The sequence below is a fragment of the Copadichromis virginalis genome, linkage group LG9, assembly GCF_057382275.1.
Source record: "Copadichromis virginalis isolate Kocher_CV1m ecotype Utaka linkage group LG9, C_Virginalis_male_GT1.1, whole genome shotgun sequence".
Lineage (NCBI taxonomy): Eukaryota > Metazoa > Chordata > Actinopteri > Cichliformes > Cichlidae > Copadichromis > Copadichromis virginalis.
Window position 1 is genome coordinate 3,172,315 of NC_140626.1, and position 18,489 is coordinate 3,190,803.

At 42.7% G+C, this 18,489-nt stretch overlaps 1 protein-coding gene and 1 pseudogene across 1 annotated transcript in view; one reads left to right on the plus strand and one right to left on the minus strand.

Moving 5' to 3' along the window:
- Positions 1 to 237: 237 nt before the first annotated feature.
- On the minus strand, positions 238 to 1,804 carry LOC146701109 (uncharacterized; annotated as a pseudogene).
- Positions 1,805 to 11,416: 9,612 nt separating this feature from the next.
- LOC146701110 (uncharacterized) overlaps positions 11,417 to 18,489 on the plus strand; it is a 29,918-nt gene continuing 22,845 nt past the window's right edge. Inside the window, exons 1-3 of the mRNA XM_085469292.1 lie at positions 11,417 to 11,491; positions 11,605 to 11,762; positions 17,998 to 18,055. Coding sequence (XP_085325418.1) covers positions 11,417 to 11,491; positions 11,605 to 11,762; positions 17,998 to 18,055 — 291 coding nt within the window. The remainder of the gene's footprint in view (positions 11,492 to 11,604; positions 11,763 to 17,997; positions 18,056 to 18,489) is intronic.

Sequence of the window (18,489 nt, forward strand, 5' to 3'; positions counted from 1 at the left end):
AAAGGTTTTGTCACAGTGTCTGCACTTGTATGGTTTCTCTCATGTGTGGACTCGTTTATGCTTTTCAAGCTGACGTGCACTGATGAAGGATGACCCACACTGATCGCAGACATGCTTTTTAACGCCACTGTGAATGACTTCATATTGTTTGAAGTGCTTTGAAGTGCTTTCTTTACAGTAGTTCATTTCGTCTCCAGTGTGTCTACGTTGATATATTTTCAGAGTCCTTCAATGACTTCAAGTTTTTCCACAAAGGTCACAACAAAAGTCTTTCCCGCAGCGATGACAGGGTTGAGAACTTGATCCATCTGTGTTGCTCTGCTTCTAAACAAAGACACAAAGACAGTGTAAGTCAGTCCGTCAACATTTTTATCCTGAACGTCGCCTGAGATAAAGAGCATCTCTGCCAAAGTCCAATTACATTTTACTGTTTACATTGTCACACTCAGCTCAATTTAATGTGCTATAAAAACCATAAGAGTAAAAACATTAAATTAATAGTTTAATGCTACAATAACAGTAATACAATTCTCAAACACTATCCCTCAAACAGTCGGGCTGACAACATAAAAACAAAAATACATACCTCACAGTAGCTGCACTTGTAGAGTCTTTCTAGTGTGGATCTGTTGGTGTGCTTTCAGGTAACGTGGAGATTTAAAAGTCTTCTCACACAGGTCACATTTATAAGGTCTCTCCTCAGAGTGGGTAAACATGTGACATCGTAACTCTGTGTTTGTAGCAAAGTGTTTGCCACACTGCTCACAGCAGTACACATCATGTCTGGTGTGAATGCGTAGGTGTGTATTTCGCCTCCCTATCTGGCTGAAGGTTTTTCCACAAATGTCACAGCTGTATGCCTTAATTCCAGAGTGGGTAACTAGATGGCTCTGTAAGCTGCTACTGCGAGTAAAAGCTCTGCCACACTGATCACAGCTGTACGCTTTAACTCCACTGTGGATGAGTTGGTGTGTTTTTAAGCTTCCAGAGTGGGTAAAAGACTTTCCACACTCGTCACAGCTGAACGGTCTCTCTCCAGTGTGGATGAGTTGGTGTGTTTTTAAGTTTCCAGAGTGGGTAAAAGACTTTCCACACTCATCACAGCTGAACGGTCTCTCTCCAGTGTGGATGAGTTGGTGTATTTTTAAGCTTCCAGAGTGGGTAAAAGACTTTCCACACTCGTCACAGCTGAACGGTCTCTCTCCAGTGTGGATCAGTTGGTGTGTTTTTAAGCTTCCAGCGTGGGTAAAAGACTTTCCACACTGCTCACAGCTGAACAGTCTCTCTCCAGTGTGGATGAGTTGGTGTGTTTTTAAGCTTCCAGAGCGGGTAAAAGACTTTCCACACTCGTCACAGCTGAACGGTCTCTCTCCAGTGTGGATGAGTTGGTGTGCTTTCAAGTTTCCAGATTGGGTAAAAGACTTTCCACACTCGTCACAGCTGAACGGTCTCTCTCCAGTGTGGATCAGTTGGTGTGCTTTCAAGTTTCGAGAGTGGGTAAAAGACTTTCCACACTCGTCACAGCTGAACGGTCTCTCTCCAGTGTGGATCAGTTGGTGTGTTTTTAAGTTTCGAGAGTGGGTAAAAGACTTTCCACACTCGTCACAGCTGAACAGTCTCTCTCCAGTGTGGATGAGTTGGTGTGTTTTTAAGCTTCTAGAGTGGGTAAAAGACTTTCCACACTCGTCACAGCTGAATGGTCTCTCTCCAGTGTGGATGACCTGATGCATTTTTAGGGAAGCTTTCACAGTAAAATCTTTCCCAAACTCGTCACAGTTGTATTTTTTTCTTCCACTTCTTTCTTCAACGAATTTGTCGGGCTCCTGAGAGCGTTGACTTCTCGATCCACGTTGGTCCTGCAGTGACAGAGATACAAACAGAGGCAGTGAGTTGTGGGAAATTCATTATTCTAACCGGCCTTTTATTAGTGGTATTTTGTGACCTTTTATTGAATAAGTAGTTATACTTCTTTTCATACACACATTGCAAATGTGCTCATGAGAGTTGGCATTCAGTCTTTTGAGGGTCAATGCAAACACACTTACAGACACAGATAAATATTAGACTTGTTTCTAGGGCAAAGGTGAGAGACATTTGGCCTGCAAAGTGTCTGTACGCCTGCCCAGTGAGATTAGCACATGATGTAAAAGAGTTTACCCACGCTTATTTACCCACGCTTATTAGCACAGAGGAGCATAGCTGATGCTATAGCAGTGGAACGGAAAATAGTTGGGCATTTTAAACATTCCGCCTTAGCCTACTCCCGCCTCGAGGACATTCAGGGACAGGTCAACCAGCCAAAAAAAGAGACTGCAGCAGGACGTACAGACGCGCTGGAACAGCACGTATTACATGCTCCAGTCCCTCATTGAGCAAAAGCGAGTTCTGGGCTTTTCTGAGCACGAACTCCCTGACTATCTCACCGCTCACCAATGGGCTCTTACGGAGACGACTGTTGCCATCCTCGCCCCCTTTGAGGAACTAACTAAAAAAGTGAGCAGCTACGACGCACTAGCCTCTGATGTCATCCCAGCTGTGACTGTGCTTGTGAGACTTCTAAACAGAGAAACAGACGAGTAAATACCTCTCATCCCCATGTAGCAGTGTGGAAAGTGAAAGTCTTTTTAGCTCAGTGTCACACATTATAGATGAAAACAGAAACAGTCTGACTGCTGATAATGCAGAAAAGCTACTTTTCTTATAAAAAAAAAAAAAAAAACCTGCCACTCACTTTTTCTCTCCATTAAGTGAGTCATCTTAGACTTGATGTTAATACCTACCTCAGTTGCACTGACTGCCACAGTTCTATGTTGGTGGATGTTGTTAGTTTATTCAAATATTGTGCACTAAATAGCAAAGATGTTTATTAATGCCCCTTGTGTTGTCCAAAGCGGCAGAGTTTACAATAAACTGAAAACAATACTTGAGTTGCACTGTCACTGTTTACATTTTTTTCTCATAATTATTTATTCTGTGATGTGTTGCATACAACATGCTTTTCATTTTAAATAAATGTGCTTAATTCCAAGTGTGAGTGAGTGAGTGAGTGAGTGAGTGAGTGAGTGAGTGAGTGAGTGAGTGAGTGAGTGAGTGAGTGAGTGAGTGAGTGAGTGTGTGTGTGTGTGTGTATAGCGTAGTGGACTACACGCCTTTGGAACCCAGGATCGCACGTTCCATTCCTGCCTGGGGCGTCTGTATCCAGTAAGGGTCCTAAGGCTAGATCCCCTATGCTAAGCGAGCCTACCGCAGACATGAGTGAGGAGAAGGATATATATATATACTTATATATATATATATAAGTATATATATATATATATATATATATATATATATATATATATATATATATATATATATATACACACACACACACACACACACATACAGCTTCAAACGACGTGTGGACTATTAAATTAGTCGTTGACGAATTTGATTGTTGACGTAATCGAGACTAGCTGACTAATCGTGGCAGCCCTAATATATATATATCAATATTTTTCAATACACGTGTCCATATTTATGTCTCCAGATTGTTTGTATAGTGAGCCTTTAAGACTGTACTCTTGGAACAGTTTTTATTTTTGCTGCTTTTGTCTTACACTGTCAAATAAACACAGATTTGCAGCGTTTGTATGTGTGTGCAAAAGCAAATGTGCCAGGCCTCAAAGACAATGGGTGCTTTGCACAACAAAAGCAGGATGTGAATCGAGCATATGACCTGTACAAATCTCAGCAGGGGTGATTAACACCTCGGGACTTTCACCAGAAAATAAAAAAGTCAGAAATTCTAGTAGGTGTTGGGTTCAGGGGATTTCTGCAAATTTGCGCAGGGTTAGTAAATCAAGTGTTGAAGTTAGCTCGGTGCTTACCTTTAGATGAGCCCACAAACCGAGAGAAAGTCCGTGATGAAGCTGCAACTCTTTCTCTCAGCTACGATCCAGGAGACAAGGGTGGGCGGATCGATGCAGATATTTATCCAGACGTTGGTAGTGGTTTTTGATCGGTACGTTAGTTTGTTTCTCTCCTGTAGATTCACTTCTTTACTCGCTGTGGATGAAAAAGCAGCTCTGTCTGGGTGAACACCTCTTCTTATGCGGCAGACGCACTTTGCTCCGCCCCCTTCTTCCTGCCCTGCTGGGATTTGTTACTGTGCCGTCACGTGACTCAGATGCGCTCAGAAGACGCATTTGGACTGCAGAGAGTGAGAAAGAGGAGCAACATGTGGAGATATTTTATGACTGTAATTTAAAATGCTGGAGAACAGATGGAAGGCGTGTCAAGCCACAGGAGACCACAACAAGCTGTAGAGTTCAGCTTATTTTACCTCAGTTAAATGCTTTGACTGAAGTCTCACTGCACACACTCAAACTTAGTGTTTGTGTACACCTTGGTCATTATAACCTGACACTGATCAGTGCTGCTCTGACGATCACACTCACATCCATGTAATCATTTAACTGGGCTGATCTGGAGTTACTGCACAATGCTGAATGTGTCCTTACAGTACAGGGAATAACTCTCTCTGTGTTCCTGTAGAGAAACTCTGGGTTTGTGTGCTGACCAGCATCACTAACAGTAAGATACAAAGACTCACTCATACCTTTCCACACGTGTGACAAATTCAAAAAGCTGCTGAAACCTTTAGAACATCATAAACTACACATTGTTGTCCTCTTTTAGGATGGAACAGCTTTCAGATTTATTTACTCTTAAAAGGATAAAAGATCTTTTTAAGAATTTTGCATTCAAGACGAGAATGTTTAAATAAGTCATGTAAATGAGAATTTCAAAGTTGGTGGCTGCAGTATATACAAATTGGTGTATCTCAAAAATAAAACTATGAAGACACTCAAAATTAATTTGGAAACTGTTTTATGCAACTTTTTTACATTTACAATTTTGAGGGATGAACCTCTGAAATTTCTTTAACTAGAAATTTGTGTAAAAATACTTCTGTAAACATTTGGGATATAATGGTTGTATTGATGTATAGCAACTTGAAATACTCCCAGAAATGGCACTACAACATGTAAAAATATAACGATAAGCTCAGGCAGACTTGGTTCTGTGGTAGGTCTAAAGGGTTAAACTGCTTCCTCACATCTGCTTCAAGATTATGAAGGGTTGTAGTGGGAGAAGGTGGTGTGAAATCCTCATAGCTGTGGAGTGAGGGGGGAGCTCCTGTGGGTGAAGTCTTTGATGGTGGTGATGGCTCTGTGCTGGTGGGAGTGGGGAGGTGGGGGAATGATGGACCAAAGTGTCTCTATTGTTGGGGAAGGTGGAGGTGTCAAGGCTGCTTGATGTCTCATCAAACCAGCAGTAAAAGTCGTTGAGGGTGTTGGCCAGCAGCAGGTCGTCAGTGGAGTGGGGCCCTGTGCTTATATCCTTACTCTCATTTCCCTTAGCGTATCTGCAACATGCAACTTCTGTCGGTGCTGTGCTACTGGAAACTGAATTTCCCGGAGGAACCGAGCCGAGGGTTTAATAAAGGTCCATCCATCCATCGGACATTTGCACACATGCTTAAGAATTGCATTGAGCCCATTTCCTCCAAAGTAAAATTCTAGCTGCACATGTCCATGAAAATTTTTCCCACTGAGATGAGAGCCAGCACTGTTTTGCAGTATGTTTTAAGTTACATTGTTTTGAGTTTGTCATAAATATTTACTGCACAGTTTAAAGCACTTCTGAATTTTCCTGAATATTGAGTCTTTTTTGTGGTGAATTGTTTGTACCAACATAATTGATTCTGTTCATCTGGACGTGGCGTTTTCAGTGTTCCAAGTGACTTCTCAGTAAACAGTACATTTGCACACTGACGGAAAACAGCCCACGGAATGAACAATGGGCTGTAAGGTCAGTTTCTTCATCATTAATATGCAAATCATGACCATTGATCAAATTCCACGAGTACCCTTCACAGAGAGTTGGGGAATGGCTGCAATCCCAGCATTGTAAGATGGTGAAAGATGTACCCTTAGGGTTAGGGGCTCCAGATTGGACCCCCTGCCCTGCAATAATACATACAAAACCCAACAATCCCTTTGGTGACAATGGGAAGGAAAATCTCGCTTTTAACAGGAAGAAATCAGAAATCTCCGACAGAACCAGGTTCAGGTTCTTCTTTCACCCCACAGACGGTTGGGGTGAAAGAAGGAAGACAGGATAAAGACATGCTGTGGAAGACAGACAGAGATTAATAACAGATATGATTGAATGCAGAGAGGTCTGTTAATACATAGTGAGTGAGTAAGGTGACTAGAAAAGAAAAACTCAACACATCATGGGAATCCCCCGGCAGCCTACATCTATTGCAGCATAAATAAGGGAGGATTCAGGGTCACCTGGTCCAGCCCTAACTATATGCTTTAGTAAAAGGGAAAGTTTGAAGCCTAATCTTCAAAGTAGAGAAGTGTAGAGTAGAGAGTGTCTGCCTCACCAATCCCAACTGGAAGCTGGTTCCACAGAAGAGGGACCTGAATGTCACGGTTCTGGGTCCGTTGGACCCAGTATTTTGAGTTTATTGTGTTTTGATTTAAGTTTGCATCAGGGATTGTGTTCTTGTTCTCTTGTCATGTTATGGTGATGATTATGATTTCTATTATTAGAGTTCCATGTTTCTGTTTATCTGGGTTTACGATGTGGGTTTAGTTTCATATGTCATTTCCTGTCTGTCTCTCAGTGTCAGGTCTGCGTCTTGGTGTGGTGTTCTCATTTCCTGTTTTATTGTGAAGGTCTGGGTCTCATGTGAGTGTGTTCAGTTTTACCTTTGTCTCGTCTTGTTGATTATTCCCAGCTGTGTCCACCACCTGTGTGTAATTCCCCTGTGGTTCTCTGTGTATTTAAGTCATGTCTTCCGTCATTGTTGTTGCTGGTCCGTCTGTGTTTCCACCCTGCTTCATCTGTGTGTTTCCCTGCTGTCCATCATCATTCTCCTCTGGTCGTTCTCGTTAAGGTTTGTGCTCTGTAGTTTAGTTTATCCCAGTATAGTTTAGTTCTAGCTCCTTTTGCCGTTTGTATTTACTTTCATGTTCAATAAACCACCTTCACACCTTCACGACTGCCTGCATTTGGATCCTCCTTTATTTTCCACACGGCTCACCTCACTCGCCGTGACAGTACGGACCAGCCAGATATGGATCCAGCGGCATTCACCCCACCCACGGAGCTTCGGGACCTCATCACGAACTCCGCTTCAAAAATAATCAACCTGTGGCTAGAGCATGAGGGAGAAGCATTCCTCCACGTTCTGGAAGCCAGACTGCAACAGCTGCTCACGGATTATCCCTGGCTATTGGACTCACTACACCCACTCGTGCAAGACTTCATCCTTCACGAACTTCACCTACACCCACCAGCCGCTACCGCTTCCCAACTCAGCCGGACGCCGGAGGTTTTGCCCGGCCCGCCGGAGGTTTTGCCCGGGAGGAAGCGACGATCGTGCCGTCGGCGCGTCGCCCCACAGCTGGAGAATAGGACTTCAGAACTGCCGGCTGTGGTGAGTGGAAAAGACGCTCTGTCTGTTTCACCAGTTCATATGACTGTTTATACCGGGGCTGTGTTCGTTGAGTCAGCTGCTCAGCCGGTAGCTCGGTTAGCTGCCCAGCAGTCGCTAACTCAGTCAGCCACTCACTCATCACCTCCATTACAGTCACAGTCAGACCCAGTAGACACCATGTTACAGTCCATAGCCCAGTCAATAGCTCAGTTGGCAAGAGATTCATCAGCCTTATCAGTTCAGCCAGCCACTCCACCACCTGTTACTACTTTGCTACCTGTAGTTCAGTTGCCACCAGTTCAGCAGCCTGTCCACTCACTTACCCAGCCTTTATCCTCACAGCCTCATTACAAGCAGGGAACACACTTCACACAGACTTTAACTGGTTCAGTTAAACTGGCCATCTCAGAGACAGTTGCTCCCTCTAGGGCCTCCCCAGAGGCTGGGTGCCAGTCACCAGCCACCTCTGGACCCCTAGAGGTCGAGATGCTAGCACCAGTGGCTTCATTAGAGGACTTTACTGAGCAGTCTCAGCCGTCATCCCCTGCTGAGAGCTCCAGTGAGTCCGCCCCTCTACCCCTGTCCTCTGCTGGAGGACCAGAGGGACCCATTCAGCCGTCAATCTCAGCTGGGGGGCCCGAGGAGCCCGTCCAGCCTCATGTTTCGTCTGCTGGGGGTTCGGGAGAACCCAGCCAGCCTCAAGTGTCTTCTGCTGGGGGTTTAGGAGAACCCAGCCAGCCTCAAGTGTCTTCTGCCGTGACACTGAAACCTCAAGGCTCTGCCTCCCATTCTACTTTTAAATACTCAAGGAACAACAACTAAGCCCTGTCAGTACTGCAGCATTTTGGATTAACTGGAGGCTTCTCGGGGAGCCAAGACCAAAACCCAAAGTGGGTTTTGGTCAGTGATTGTTGATCAATGGTCATGAGAATTTGCATAATTATGATTGTCTGTGAAGGTTCTCAGTCATCCAGGTCATCGTAGTCAAAGGAGCTTGCAAAGAAAAGTGTCTGGACTTCACAAGTTAAAGAAGTCCAGACGCTTTTCTTTGCAAGCTCCTTTGACCATAATTAAGATTAAGGAACTGACCTTCCAGCCCATTGTTCCATCAGTGGGCTGGTTTCAGTCATTATGCAAATGTCCTGTTTATAAGATTGAAACCTGCAGTCAGCTGAGACTGAAGAAGTCACCTGGATGAGTGACGACGTTCTCCCACAAAACGCTACGTCCAGATGAACACAATCAACTTTTGGAGATTTACTTACCTGGATGATTGAGAATGCATCAAGACGATATATTGTGGTGGTTAATGTGCAGCTCTTGGTGATTTGGGAGAATCATGTTTTTAATCATGTTGTGGATTGAATGTTGGGTTTTATTTTATTTTGTCTACAGACGTTTTTCTCACCTGTGATCATTCAGATTGATTTGTTGAGTTGACTTGAATCACGTGAAGGTTTAAAGCTGCTCCTCCCCCAAAAATAATAAAGTATAATCATGAAGAATGTAATAATGTCTTCCTGTGTCAAACACAGCTGCAGTCAAAGCAGGAAGGAAAGCTGGTTCAAACTGTTGAGAGGCCCCATCATTAAAGCACAGGTAGATCTGGCTGAAATGAATGTTTAGCATCGAGGGAATTCAGATGTTCTGTTTTCTTTCTATAGGTAAAGTTCACAGCAACAGTCGTCTTAAACTGATGTTGTGATCCACTGTATGGTTTATGATGGAGACACTGAGTCTGGTTCAGCTGCTTTGTTGGATTCTGTATGTTAAAGAGTCTGTTTACATGGTGGAGGGGGTGGGGGCTGAAGGTGTACTTTGGGAGTCATACTGTTGTGATACTGGGGAGAAAAGGGTAGGGTTTGATAGACTCAACCATTACACACAACTTCAAAAACCGGTGTGTGAGGCTTCTAGCTGTGTTGTTCAGCAATAAACTCATCTACAAATGTGTTAGTAAAGAGTGACTTGTACTTCTGTCCCATTAAACAGTGGTTTAACAAATTTCACTGCAAACTATAAAAGGAATCTGGATTGAAATAGGACATAGTAGTGATGGATTAAATGCAGGAAACACTAGTATAAGGTGTCTATGGAACAAATCTCCTTCAGCGCTCAAATGACCAAAGTGAGGCCTGCAGGCGTTTCTCTCAGTTGGTTGTGTTCAGGGAAAAAGCAGCTAAATACACTGAGACTGCTCCACATTGTTAGTGAGTTAACTCTGGATATCTGCAGGTTTGTCAAACTTGGAGTGAACAAAAGCAGAAAAACAGTAAAAGATGCAGACAGTGAAAGTCTGGTTTATTTCATGAACACAATGAAACATTTTACAGTCCACAGAGCAAAGTAGCATACATGATAAATAGATACACATAACACGGACAGTGAGAAGTAAAACTCGTCGTCTTACCACATGTTATATTCTGTAAACTTAAAATAAACCACAGAAATTAGAGTTTAGTGTTTTAAAGTCATTATTAAAAACATGAGTCAACATTACTGAAGTGACACTTTAAAGATGCTTCATATCACAGTCTTTATGATGATAAAACATGTTCTCTCGTTAGTAGTTGTCTGCGCTGACACTTGTCATGAAAATGTCCTGAGCATGGGTTCCTCTTCAATCACCATTGATCATTAATAGGACGCACAAAAGATTTGTTGCATTATCCCCATAAACAACACGCTTTTATAGAAATCATTGTGACACAAATATTTAGATTCTTGTTTCACAACATGCACGAACTCAAAATCTTTAGAGTCTCATATTCATAAAGAAACCCAAAGAATACATTTATACCATTGTATGAGCTGCACTTCTTGTAAAAAAACTGATTGAAAATGCGTTTGAGAAAAGCTCCTGCTGTGAGGGCGCGCGCACACACACACACACACACACAGAGATAGAGAGAGATCATTACAGGTTTTTTACAGACGCTAGGACACATGTCTCAATACTTAGGTCACAAAACTCCTCACACAGTGAGCACAACAGAAGTCTATGTGGACTAAACTGAGGACCAGTTATCATTGTTTTGGCACAAAATGCATTCAATGACTACATCTCTCAAATTTCATGAATTATTTTCTCACTCAGACGCAACAACTGCCAAAAACCTTTGTACGTACAGGACATTTTGCATGTGCTTACATACTGTTTTCAAAACTGTTAAACTTATGGTCAAAACAATGCAAAACTTAAAAAGACAGCAAAATCCAACAGCAATATTTTATTGAAACATATTTTAAATCTAAAAATGCAGTTTAACCAGCCACAGCTGATTCTCATTGTAGATGAACATCTACACAGGTGTTACTCCTTCAATTTCATTACAAAAGGAGACGACTGCTGAATAGGTTTGTTGTGTGACGTAAACATGGACCCAGCCAGAAATGGAGAAGTGGCTGAAAGAGGAAGAAGAGTGGCTGGGAAGGGGTGAGGAATACATATGCATGGTGGAAGAAGAATAAGAGGAAGATCAAGAGCTGTAGTCTCAGATGAGATCAGAGCTACTGTAACTGATCATGTAGTAAATCATGGTCACTCAATGAGAGGCTGGTCAGAGAGTGCAGCCAAATCTGCAACGCTCTACAGTGGCATCTAGTGTTAGAGTTTTCCAGCAAACCAACAGGTAACTTGTATTCTGCAGGGCATTTGCACATTTCAGAAGTAAATAAGCTTTTGTGTAATTGTTGTTCCATTTCTGCTTAGGACTCAACGGTTACCTCACACAGGAGGGAGAGGACAGATGTTCACTGATGTGCAGGAAACTGCCATTGTTGATCTGGTCATCAGAAACATGGGATAAAACTCACTGAAATTAGACACAGAGTCTTGGCAGACAACGTTACTTTTGCAAACATTCACAGTGTAAGCGTAACAACAATTTCTAGAGTCCTGAAAAACATCAGGTCAGGATGAAGCAGTTGCACACTGTGCCTTTTGAGAGGAACTCTGAACATGTCAAGCAACTCAGGAACCAGTATGTCCAGGTAAGATCAGAATGAAATACAGATCTGTTTTTGAACAAAACCAAACACACACAAAGACAATTTTACAAATTTACTACTGTAACAGCTCATGTTGCCTTGTGGATTTATGTTAGAGAGTCATGGAGATTGAAGGCAGGCAAACGCACCACATTTTCATCTTGGTGGATGAGGCAGGTTTCAACTTGGCCAAAGCACGGCGACGAGGGAGGAATGTGATTGGGAAGAGCGCCACAGTGAATGTCCCGGGCCAGAGGGGTGCCAACATCACAATGTGCGCAGCAATATCCACTGATGGACTGCTGCTACACAGACCACTGATTGGGCCATACAACACTGAACGGCTCCTTGCGCTCCTGCATGATCTCTATGGTCGGGTTGTGCTAGGTGAGGAAAGGGATGCGGAGAGAAGGAATGAGCCAACATTTAGAACTGTATGGGACAATGTGGCATTTCATCACTCCCGTGCAGTCACCGAGTGGTTTGCAGCCCATCCCAGAATGGAGTCTCTTTTCCTCCCACCTTACTCTCCATTCCTCAACCCCATAGAGGAATTCTTTTCCTCGGTGGAAGGTTTACGACAATCATCCACATCAGGGGTGCCCAATCCCGGTCCTCGAGAGCTACTGTCCTGTAGCTTTAAGATGCGTCCTTGTTTCGACACACCTGAATCAAATGATGGCTTGTTATCAGGCCTTTGCCAAACTTGATGGCACGCTGAAGAGGTAATCAAACCATTTGATTCAGCTGTGTTGCAGTAGAGATGCATCTAAAAGCTGCAGGACGGTAGCTCTCGAGGACCAGGATTGGGCACCCCTGATCCACATGATCAAATGTCCCTCCTGGATGCAACGAATGCTGGATGCCTGGAGATATCAGCAGAAGATTGCCAGGGATGGATCAGGCATGCCAGAAGATCCTTTCCTAGGTGTATTGCCCTGGATGACATAAGATGTGATGTGGATGAGAACCTGTGGCCAAATGGAGAAGACCAAGTAGATTAGCATTACTATTGTATGTGTATCAGTGGATGGTGTGTATACAAATTCTTGTATTTTGGGATTACTTAGTGCAAAAACATAAAAATACATAAACAAATATTAACGAATTCTGCATGATGTCTGATTCATTCCAGTAACATATATTGAAATTATAAACAGATGTGTCCTTGTTTTACACAAGAAAACACAGTAATGCTACATGTTGTTAGTGTTTTTTAGGTCATTGTTTTGTGGGTGACAAAGTGTGTTTGTCGGCTGTCAATCTTTGCTAGTGTTCTGGAAGAATGAGTTTATTTGAGACCTGAATAAAGTGTTTTGGTAGTTGTAGTGCATTTTGAATGTGAAATGAACTGCTTTGCCAAGCTGAGGGTCAGTTAGGAGAATTGTGTGAAGAGTTTTGCAAAAGTGACCTAAGTATTGAGACATGTGTCCTAGCGGCTGTATGTTTCCATTATTTTCCTGTAAAATGAATGTGTGACAGTTACAGTAATGAGTGCTTCTATTTTTGTAGGACACAGAGACGACCACCTGGTGGAGGCAGGTTAAGGCTTTTGTGTTTATCGTGTGACAAGGGTTTTGAAGGGGAGAACCATAGGCAACCTAATTGTTTTGGAACTATTGTTTTGAATTAATTGTACCAGTGTGCAAAACTCTGTTGTAGTGTGTGTGTTTTTGAGGGCTTGTGTTTGATGTCTGAGGGCAAAGTTTGGTTTTTCAGCAGGAGTGAATAGTTTTGGGTGTAGAGCTTCATTTTGACCTGGAAATAGGATGTTTGGGAAATTGAGTGAGATGTTATGGATTTGTGTTTACTGTTGTGAGGATATGAGGCGTAGTTTCAAGAAATGTGTTTTAGCAATCGAGAAAAACTGTAAAAACAATTCAGCAGACCCTCAGAGTGCAGATACAAACTGTTTTCAGCTGTAGAGGTACGCTTCATGTACTTATCAACATACAGTTCAGAGGCTGGCATTAGAGTGCATTGGTGCTTGGGCATCTTTTATTTAGCACGGTTATACCATTGTGAATGTAGCTATAGAAACATGCTCAAGAGTCTATCATATGTTTGACATGCAACTAAAAATTCAAAAATATGTTTTTAAATCAGTAACTTTGCAAATTTAGAGGAATTGTTTTCGGACAACATGTGTGTCACATTTTAAACGGGGTTTGAATAATCAGCACTGACATACAGACATTTATGCGCTGGGTATAACAGACACGCTTACCGTGTGAAAGGCCCGCTGATGTCTTGGAGCAGAGAAACACTCTGTATTGTTGCTTTTCTCTATTGTATAAGCAGCGCCCGAGTGTCAGAAACGCTCTGTGTGGGAAGCAAAGTTGGCCACAAATGACTAAGATGTTGGTGTTAACATGTCTTTTTATTTCATTCACACAGACAATGAATACTGAACAACATACATTAAACCAGGGGTCTCCCAGCCCAGTAGTTACCAATCATGCGAAGCATGCCTGGTTTAACCTGACGGGCATAACTACTTGCTTCTAACAGCAGCGCAATGTTGTCGTTAATTGTGCATACTATATGTTGTGACGATCTCAGTTCAGTCATGGTGTGTTCTGCAGTCCTGCTGAATTGTTCCAGTCCCATTGACTGTGTATGAGCGTACAAACAGGCGTCTGGCGGGGATGAATCGGAATGTCTTGAGCCTTAGCATCACATCATCATAGTGTGTGTCAAAGTAATACTCGGGCAATTCGAGCAAGCAGCTGTGTTGCAGTTGACTGGGATGAGCTGTTTGACATCCGTAGCATGTTTCCTGTAGAAAGGCGTTTAGCGCCAACATCACCAGGTGGTTGGTTGCAAGCTTGATGTCGATAATGGTTTCCTCACACAGACCTTATCCTGTAGGATCCTGCACAACTGTGGGGGGGGGGGTCTGGATTAGCAACCATGGTGGTGGGGAGTCTGGCGAGTCTGAGAGGTCCCATGTTGCATGTCTCCCTCTGAAAAATGAGAACAATAAAAAAAAAAAAAGTACAGCTATATTACTACCGGCTTTCTATCTGGCTGAAAGTTTTTCCACACAGCTGTATGCTTTTATTCCAGAGTGGGTAACTAGATGACTCTGTAAGCTCTTACTGTGAGTAAAAGCTCTGCCACACTGATCACAAGTGTACGCTTTAACTGTGGATGAGCTGGTGTGTTTTTAAGTTTGAAGTCTGCGTAAAAGACTGACTTTCCCAAGCTTTGAGCGCTGACTTCTCAGTCCACGTTGGTCCTGCAGTGACAGAGATACAAACAGGCAGTGAGTGAAATGCAGTCGTGGAACAAACTGAACCTTCAAACGTCCTCCATTAACACTAGTTGTAAACCCCAGGCTGGTGATGTGAAGTTCATGAACAAGTTTGCTCCAAAAGCCGATTCTTTGTAGCAAACGAGACAAACTGGCTTCTGCCACAAGGAGATAAATAATCTGCCCTACCGCACCCACTTCAACACCTTCAGCCCCCACCCCCTCCACCATGTAAACAGACTCTTTAACATACAGAATCCAACAAAGCAGCTGAACCAGACTCAGTGTCTCCATCATAAACCATACAGTGGATCACAACATCAGTTTAAGACGACTGTTGCTGTGAACTTTACCTATAGAAAGAAAACTGAACAGAACATCTGAATTCCCTCGATGCTAAACATTCATTTCAGCCAGATCTACCTGTGCTTTAATGATGGGGCCTCTCAACAGTTTGAACCAGCTTTCCTTCCTGCTTTGACTGCAGCTGTGTTTGACACAGGAAGACATTATTACATTCTTCATGATTATACTTTATTATTTTTGGGGGAGGAGCAGCTTTAAACCTTCACGTGATTCAAGTCAACTCAACAAATCAATCTGAAAGATCACAGGTGAGAAAAACGTCTGTAGACAAAATAAAATAAAACCCAACATTCAATCCACAACATGATTAAAAACATGATTCTCCCAAATCACCAAGAGCTGCACATTAACCACCACAATATATCGTCTTGATGCATTCTCAATCATCCAGGTAAGTAAATCTCCAAAAGTTGATTGTGTTCATCTGGACGTAGCGTTTTGTGGGAGAACGTCGTCACTCATCCAGGTGACTTCTTCAGTCTCAGCTGACTGCAGGTTTCAATCTTATAAACAGGACATTTGCATAATGACTGAAACCAGCCCACTGAAGGAACGATGGGCTGGAAGGTCAGTTCCTTAATCTTAATTATGGTCAAAGGAGCTTGCAAAGAAAAGCGTCTGGACTTCTTTAACTTGTGAAGTCCAGACACTTTTCTTTGCAAGCTCCTTTGACTACGATGACCTGGATGACTGAGAACCTTCACAGACAATCATAATTATGCAAATTCTCATGACCATTGATCAACAATCACTGACCAAAACCCACTTTGGGTTTGGGTTTTGGTCTTGGCTCCCCGAGAAGCCTCCAGTTAATCCAAAATGCTGCAGTACTGACAGGGCTTAGTTGTTGTTCCTTGAGTATTTAAAAGTAGAATGGGAGGCAGAGCCTTGAGTTTTCAGGTCCCTCTTCTGTGGAACCAGCTTCCAGTTGGGATTGGTGAGGCAGACACTCTCTACTCTACACTTCTCTACTTTGAAGATTAGGCTTCAAACTTTCCCTTTTACTAAAACATATAGTTAGGGCTGGACCAGGTGACCCTGAATTCTCCCTTATTTATGCTGCAATAGGTGTAGGCTGCCGGGGGATTCCCATGATGTGTTGAGTTTTTCCTTTCCAGTCACCTTTCTCACTCACTATGTATTAACAGACCTCTCTGCATTCAATCATACTTAATCTCTGTCTGTCTTCCACAGCATGTCTTTATCCTGTCTTCCTTCTTTCACCCCAACCGTCTGTGGGGTGAAAGAAGAACCTGAACCTGGTTCTGTCGGAGATTTCTGATTTCTTCCTGTTAAAAGCGAGATTTTCCTTCCCATTGTCACCAAAGGGATTGTTGGGTTTTGTATGTATTATTGCAGGGCAGGGGGTCCAATCTGGAGCCCCTAACCCTAAGGGTACATCTTTCACCATCTTACAATGCTGGGATTGCAGCCATTCCCCAACTCTCTGTGAAGGGTACTCGTGGAATTTGATCAATGGTCATGATTTGCATATTAATGATGAAGAAACTGACCTTACAGCCCATTGTTCATTCCGTGGGCTGTTTTCCGTCAGTGTGCAAATGTACTGTTTACTGAGAAGTCACTTGGAACACTGAAAAGCCATCACCACCATCAAAGACTTCACCCACAGGAGCTCCCCCCTCACTCCACAGCTATGAGGATTTCACACCACCTTCTCCTACTACAACCCTTCATAATCTTGAAGCAGATGTGAGGAAGCAGTTTAACCCTTTAGACCTACCACAGAACCAAGTCTGCCTGAGCTTATCGTTATATTTTTACATGTTGTAGTGCCATTTCTGGGAGTATTTCAAGTTGCTATACATCAATACAACCATTATATCCCAAATGTTTACAGAAGTATTTTTACACAAATTTCTAGTTAAAGAAATTTCAGAGGTTCATCCCTCAAAATTGTAAATGTAAAAAAGTTGCATAAAACAGTTTCCAAATTAATTTTGAGTGTCTTCATAGTTTTATTTTTGAGATACACCAATTTGTATATACTGCAGCCACCAACTTTGAAATTCTCATTTACATGACTTATTTAAACATTCTCGTCTTGAATGCAAAATTCTTAAAAAGATCTTTTATCCTTTTAAGAGTAAATAAATCTGAAAGCTGTTCCATCCTAAAAGAGGACAACAATGTGTAGTTTATGATGTTCTAAAGGTTTCAGCAGCTTTTTGAATTTGTCACACGTGTGGAAAGGTATGAGTGAGTCTTTGTATCTTACTGTTAGTGATGCTGGTCAGCACACAAACCCAGAGTTTCTCTACAGGAACACAGAGAGAGTTATTCCCTGTACTGTAAGGACACATTCAGCATTGTGCAGTAACTCCAGATCAGCCCAGTTAAATGATTACATGGATGTGAGTGTGATCGTCAGAGCAGCACTGATCAGTGTCAGGTTATAATGACCAAGGTGTACACAAACACTAAGTTTGAGTGTGTGCAGTGAGACTTCAGTTAAAGCATTTAACTGAGGTAAAATAAGCTGAACTCTACAGCTTGTTGTGGTCTCCTGTGGCTTGACACGCCTTCCATCTGTTCTCCAGCATTTTCAATTACAGTCATAAAATATCTCCACATGTTGCTCCTCTTTCTCACTCTCTGCAGTCCAAATGCGTCTTCTGAGCGCATCTGAGTCACGTGACGGCACAGTAACAAATCCCAGCAGGGCAGGAAGAAGGGGGCGGAGCAAAGTGCGTCTGCCGCATAAGAAGAGGTGTTCACCCAGACAGAGCTGCTTTTTCATCCACAGCGAGTAAAGAAGTGAATCTACAGGAGAGAAACAAACTAACGTACCGATCAAAAACCACTACCAACGTCTGGATAAATATCTGCATCGATCCGCCCACCCTTGTCTCCTGGATCGTAGCTGAGAGAAAGAATTGCAGCTTCATCACGGAGTTTCTCTCGGTTTGTGGGCTCATCTAAAGGTAAGCACCGAGCTAACTTCAACACTTGATTTACTAACCCTGCGCAAATTTGCAGAAATCCCCTGAACCCAACACCTACTAGAATTTCTGACTTTTTTATTTTCTGGTGAAAGTCCCGAGGTGTTAATCACCCCTGCTGAGATTTGTACAGGTCATATGCTCGATTCACATCCTGCTTTTGTTGTGCAAAGCACCCATTGTCTTTGAGGCCTGGCACATTTGCTTTTGCACACACATACAAACGCTGCAAATCTGTGTTTATTTGACAGTGTAAGACAAAAGCAGCAAAAATAAAAACTGTTCCAAGAGTACAGTCTTAAAGGCTCACTATACAAACAATCTGGAGACATAAATATGGACACGTGTATTGAAAAATATTGATATATATATATTAGGGGCTGCCACGATTAGTCAACTAGTCTCGATTACGTCAA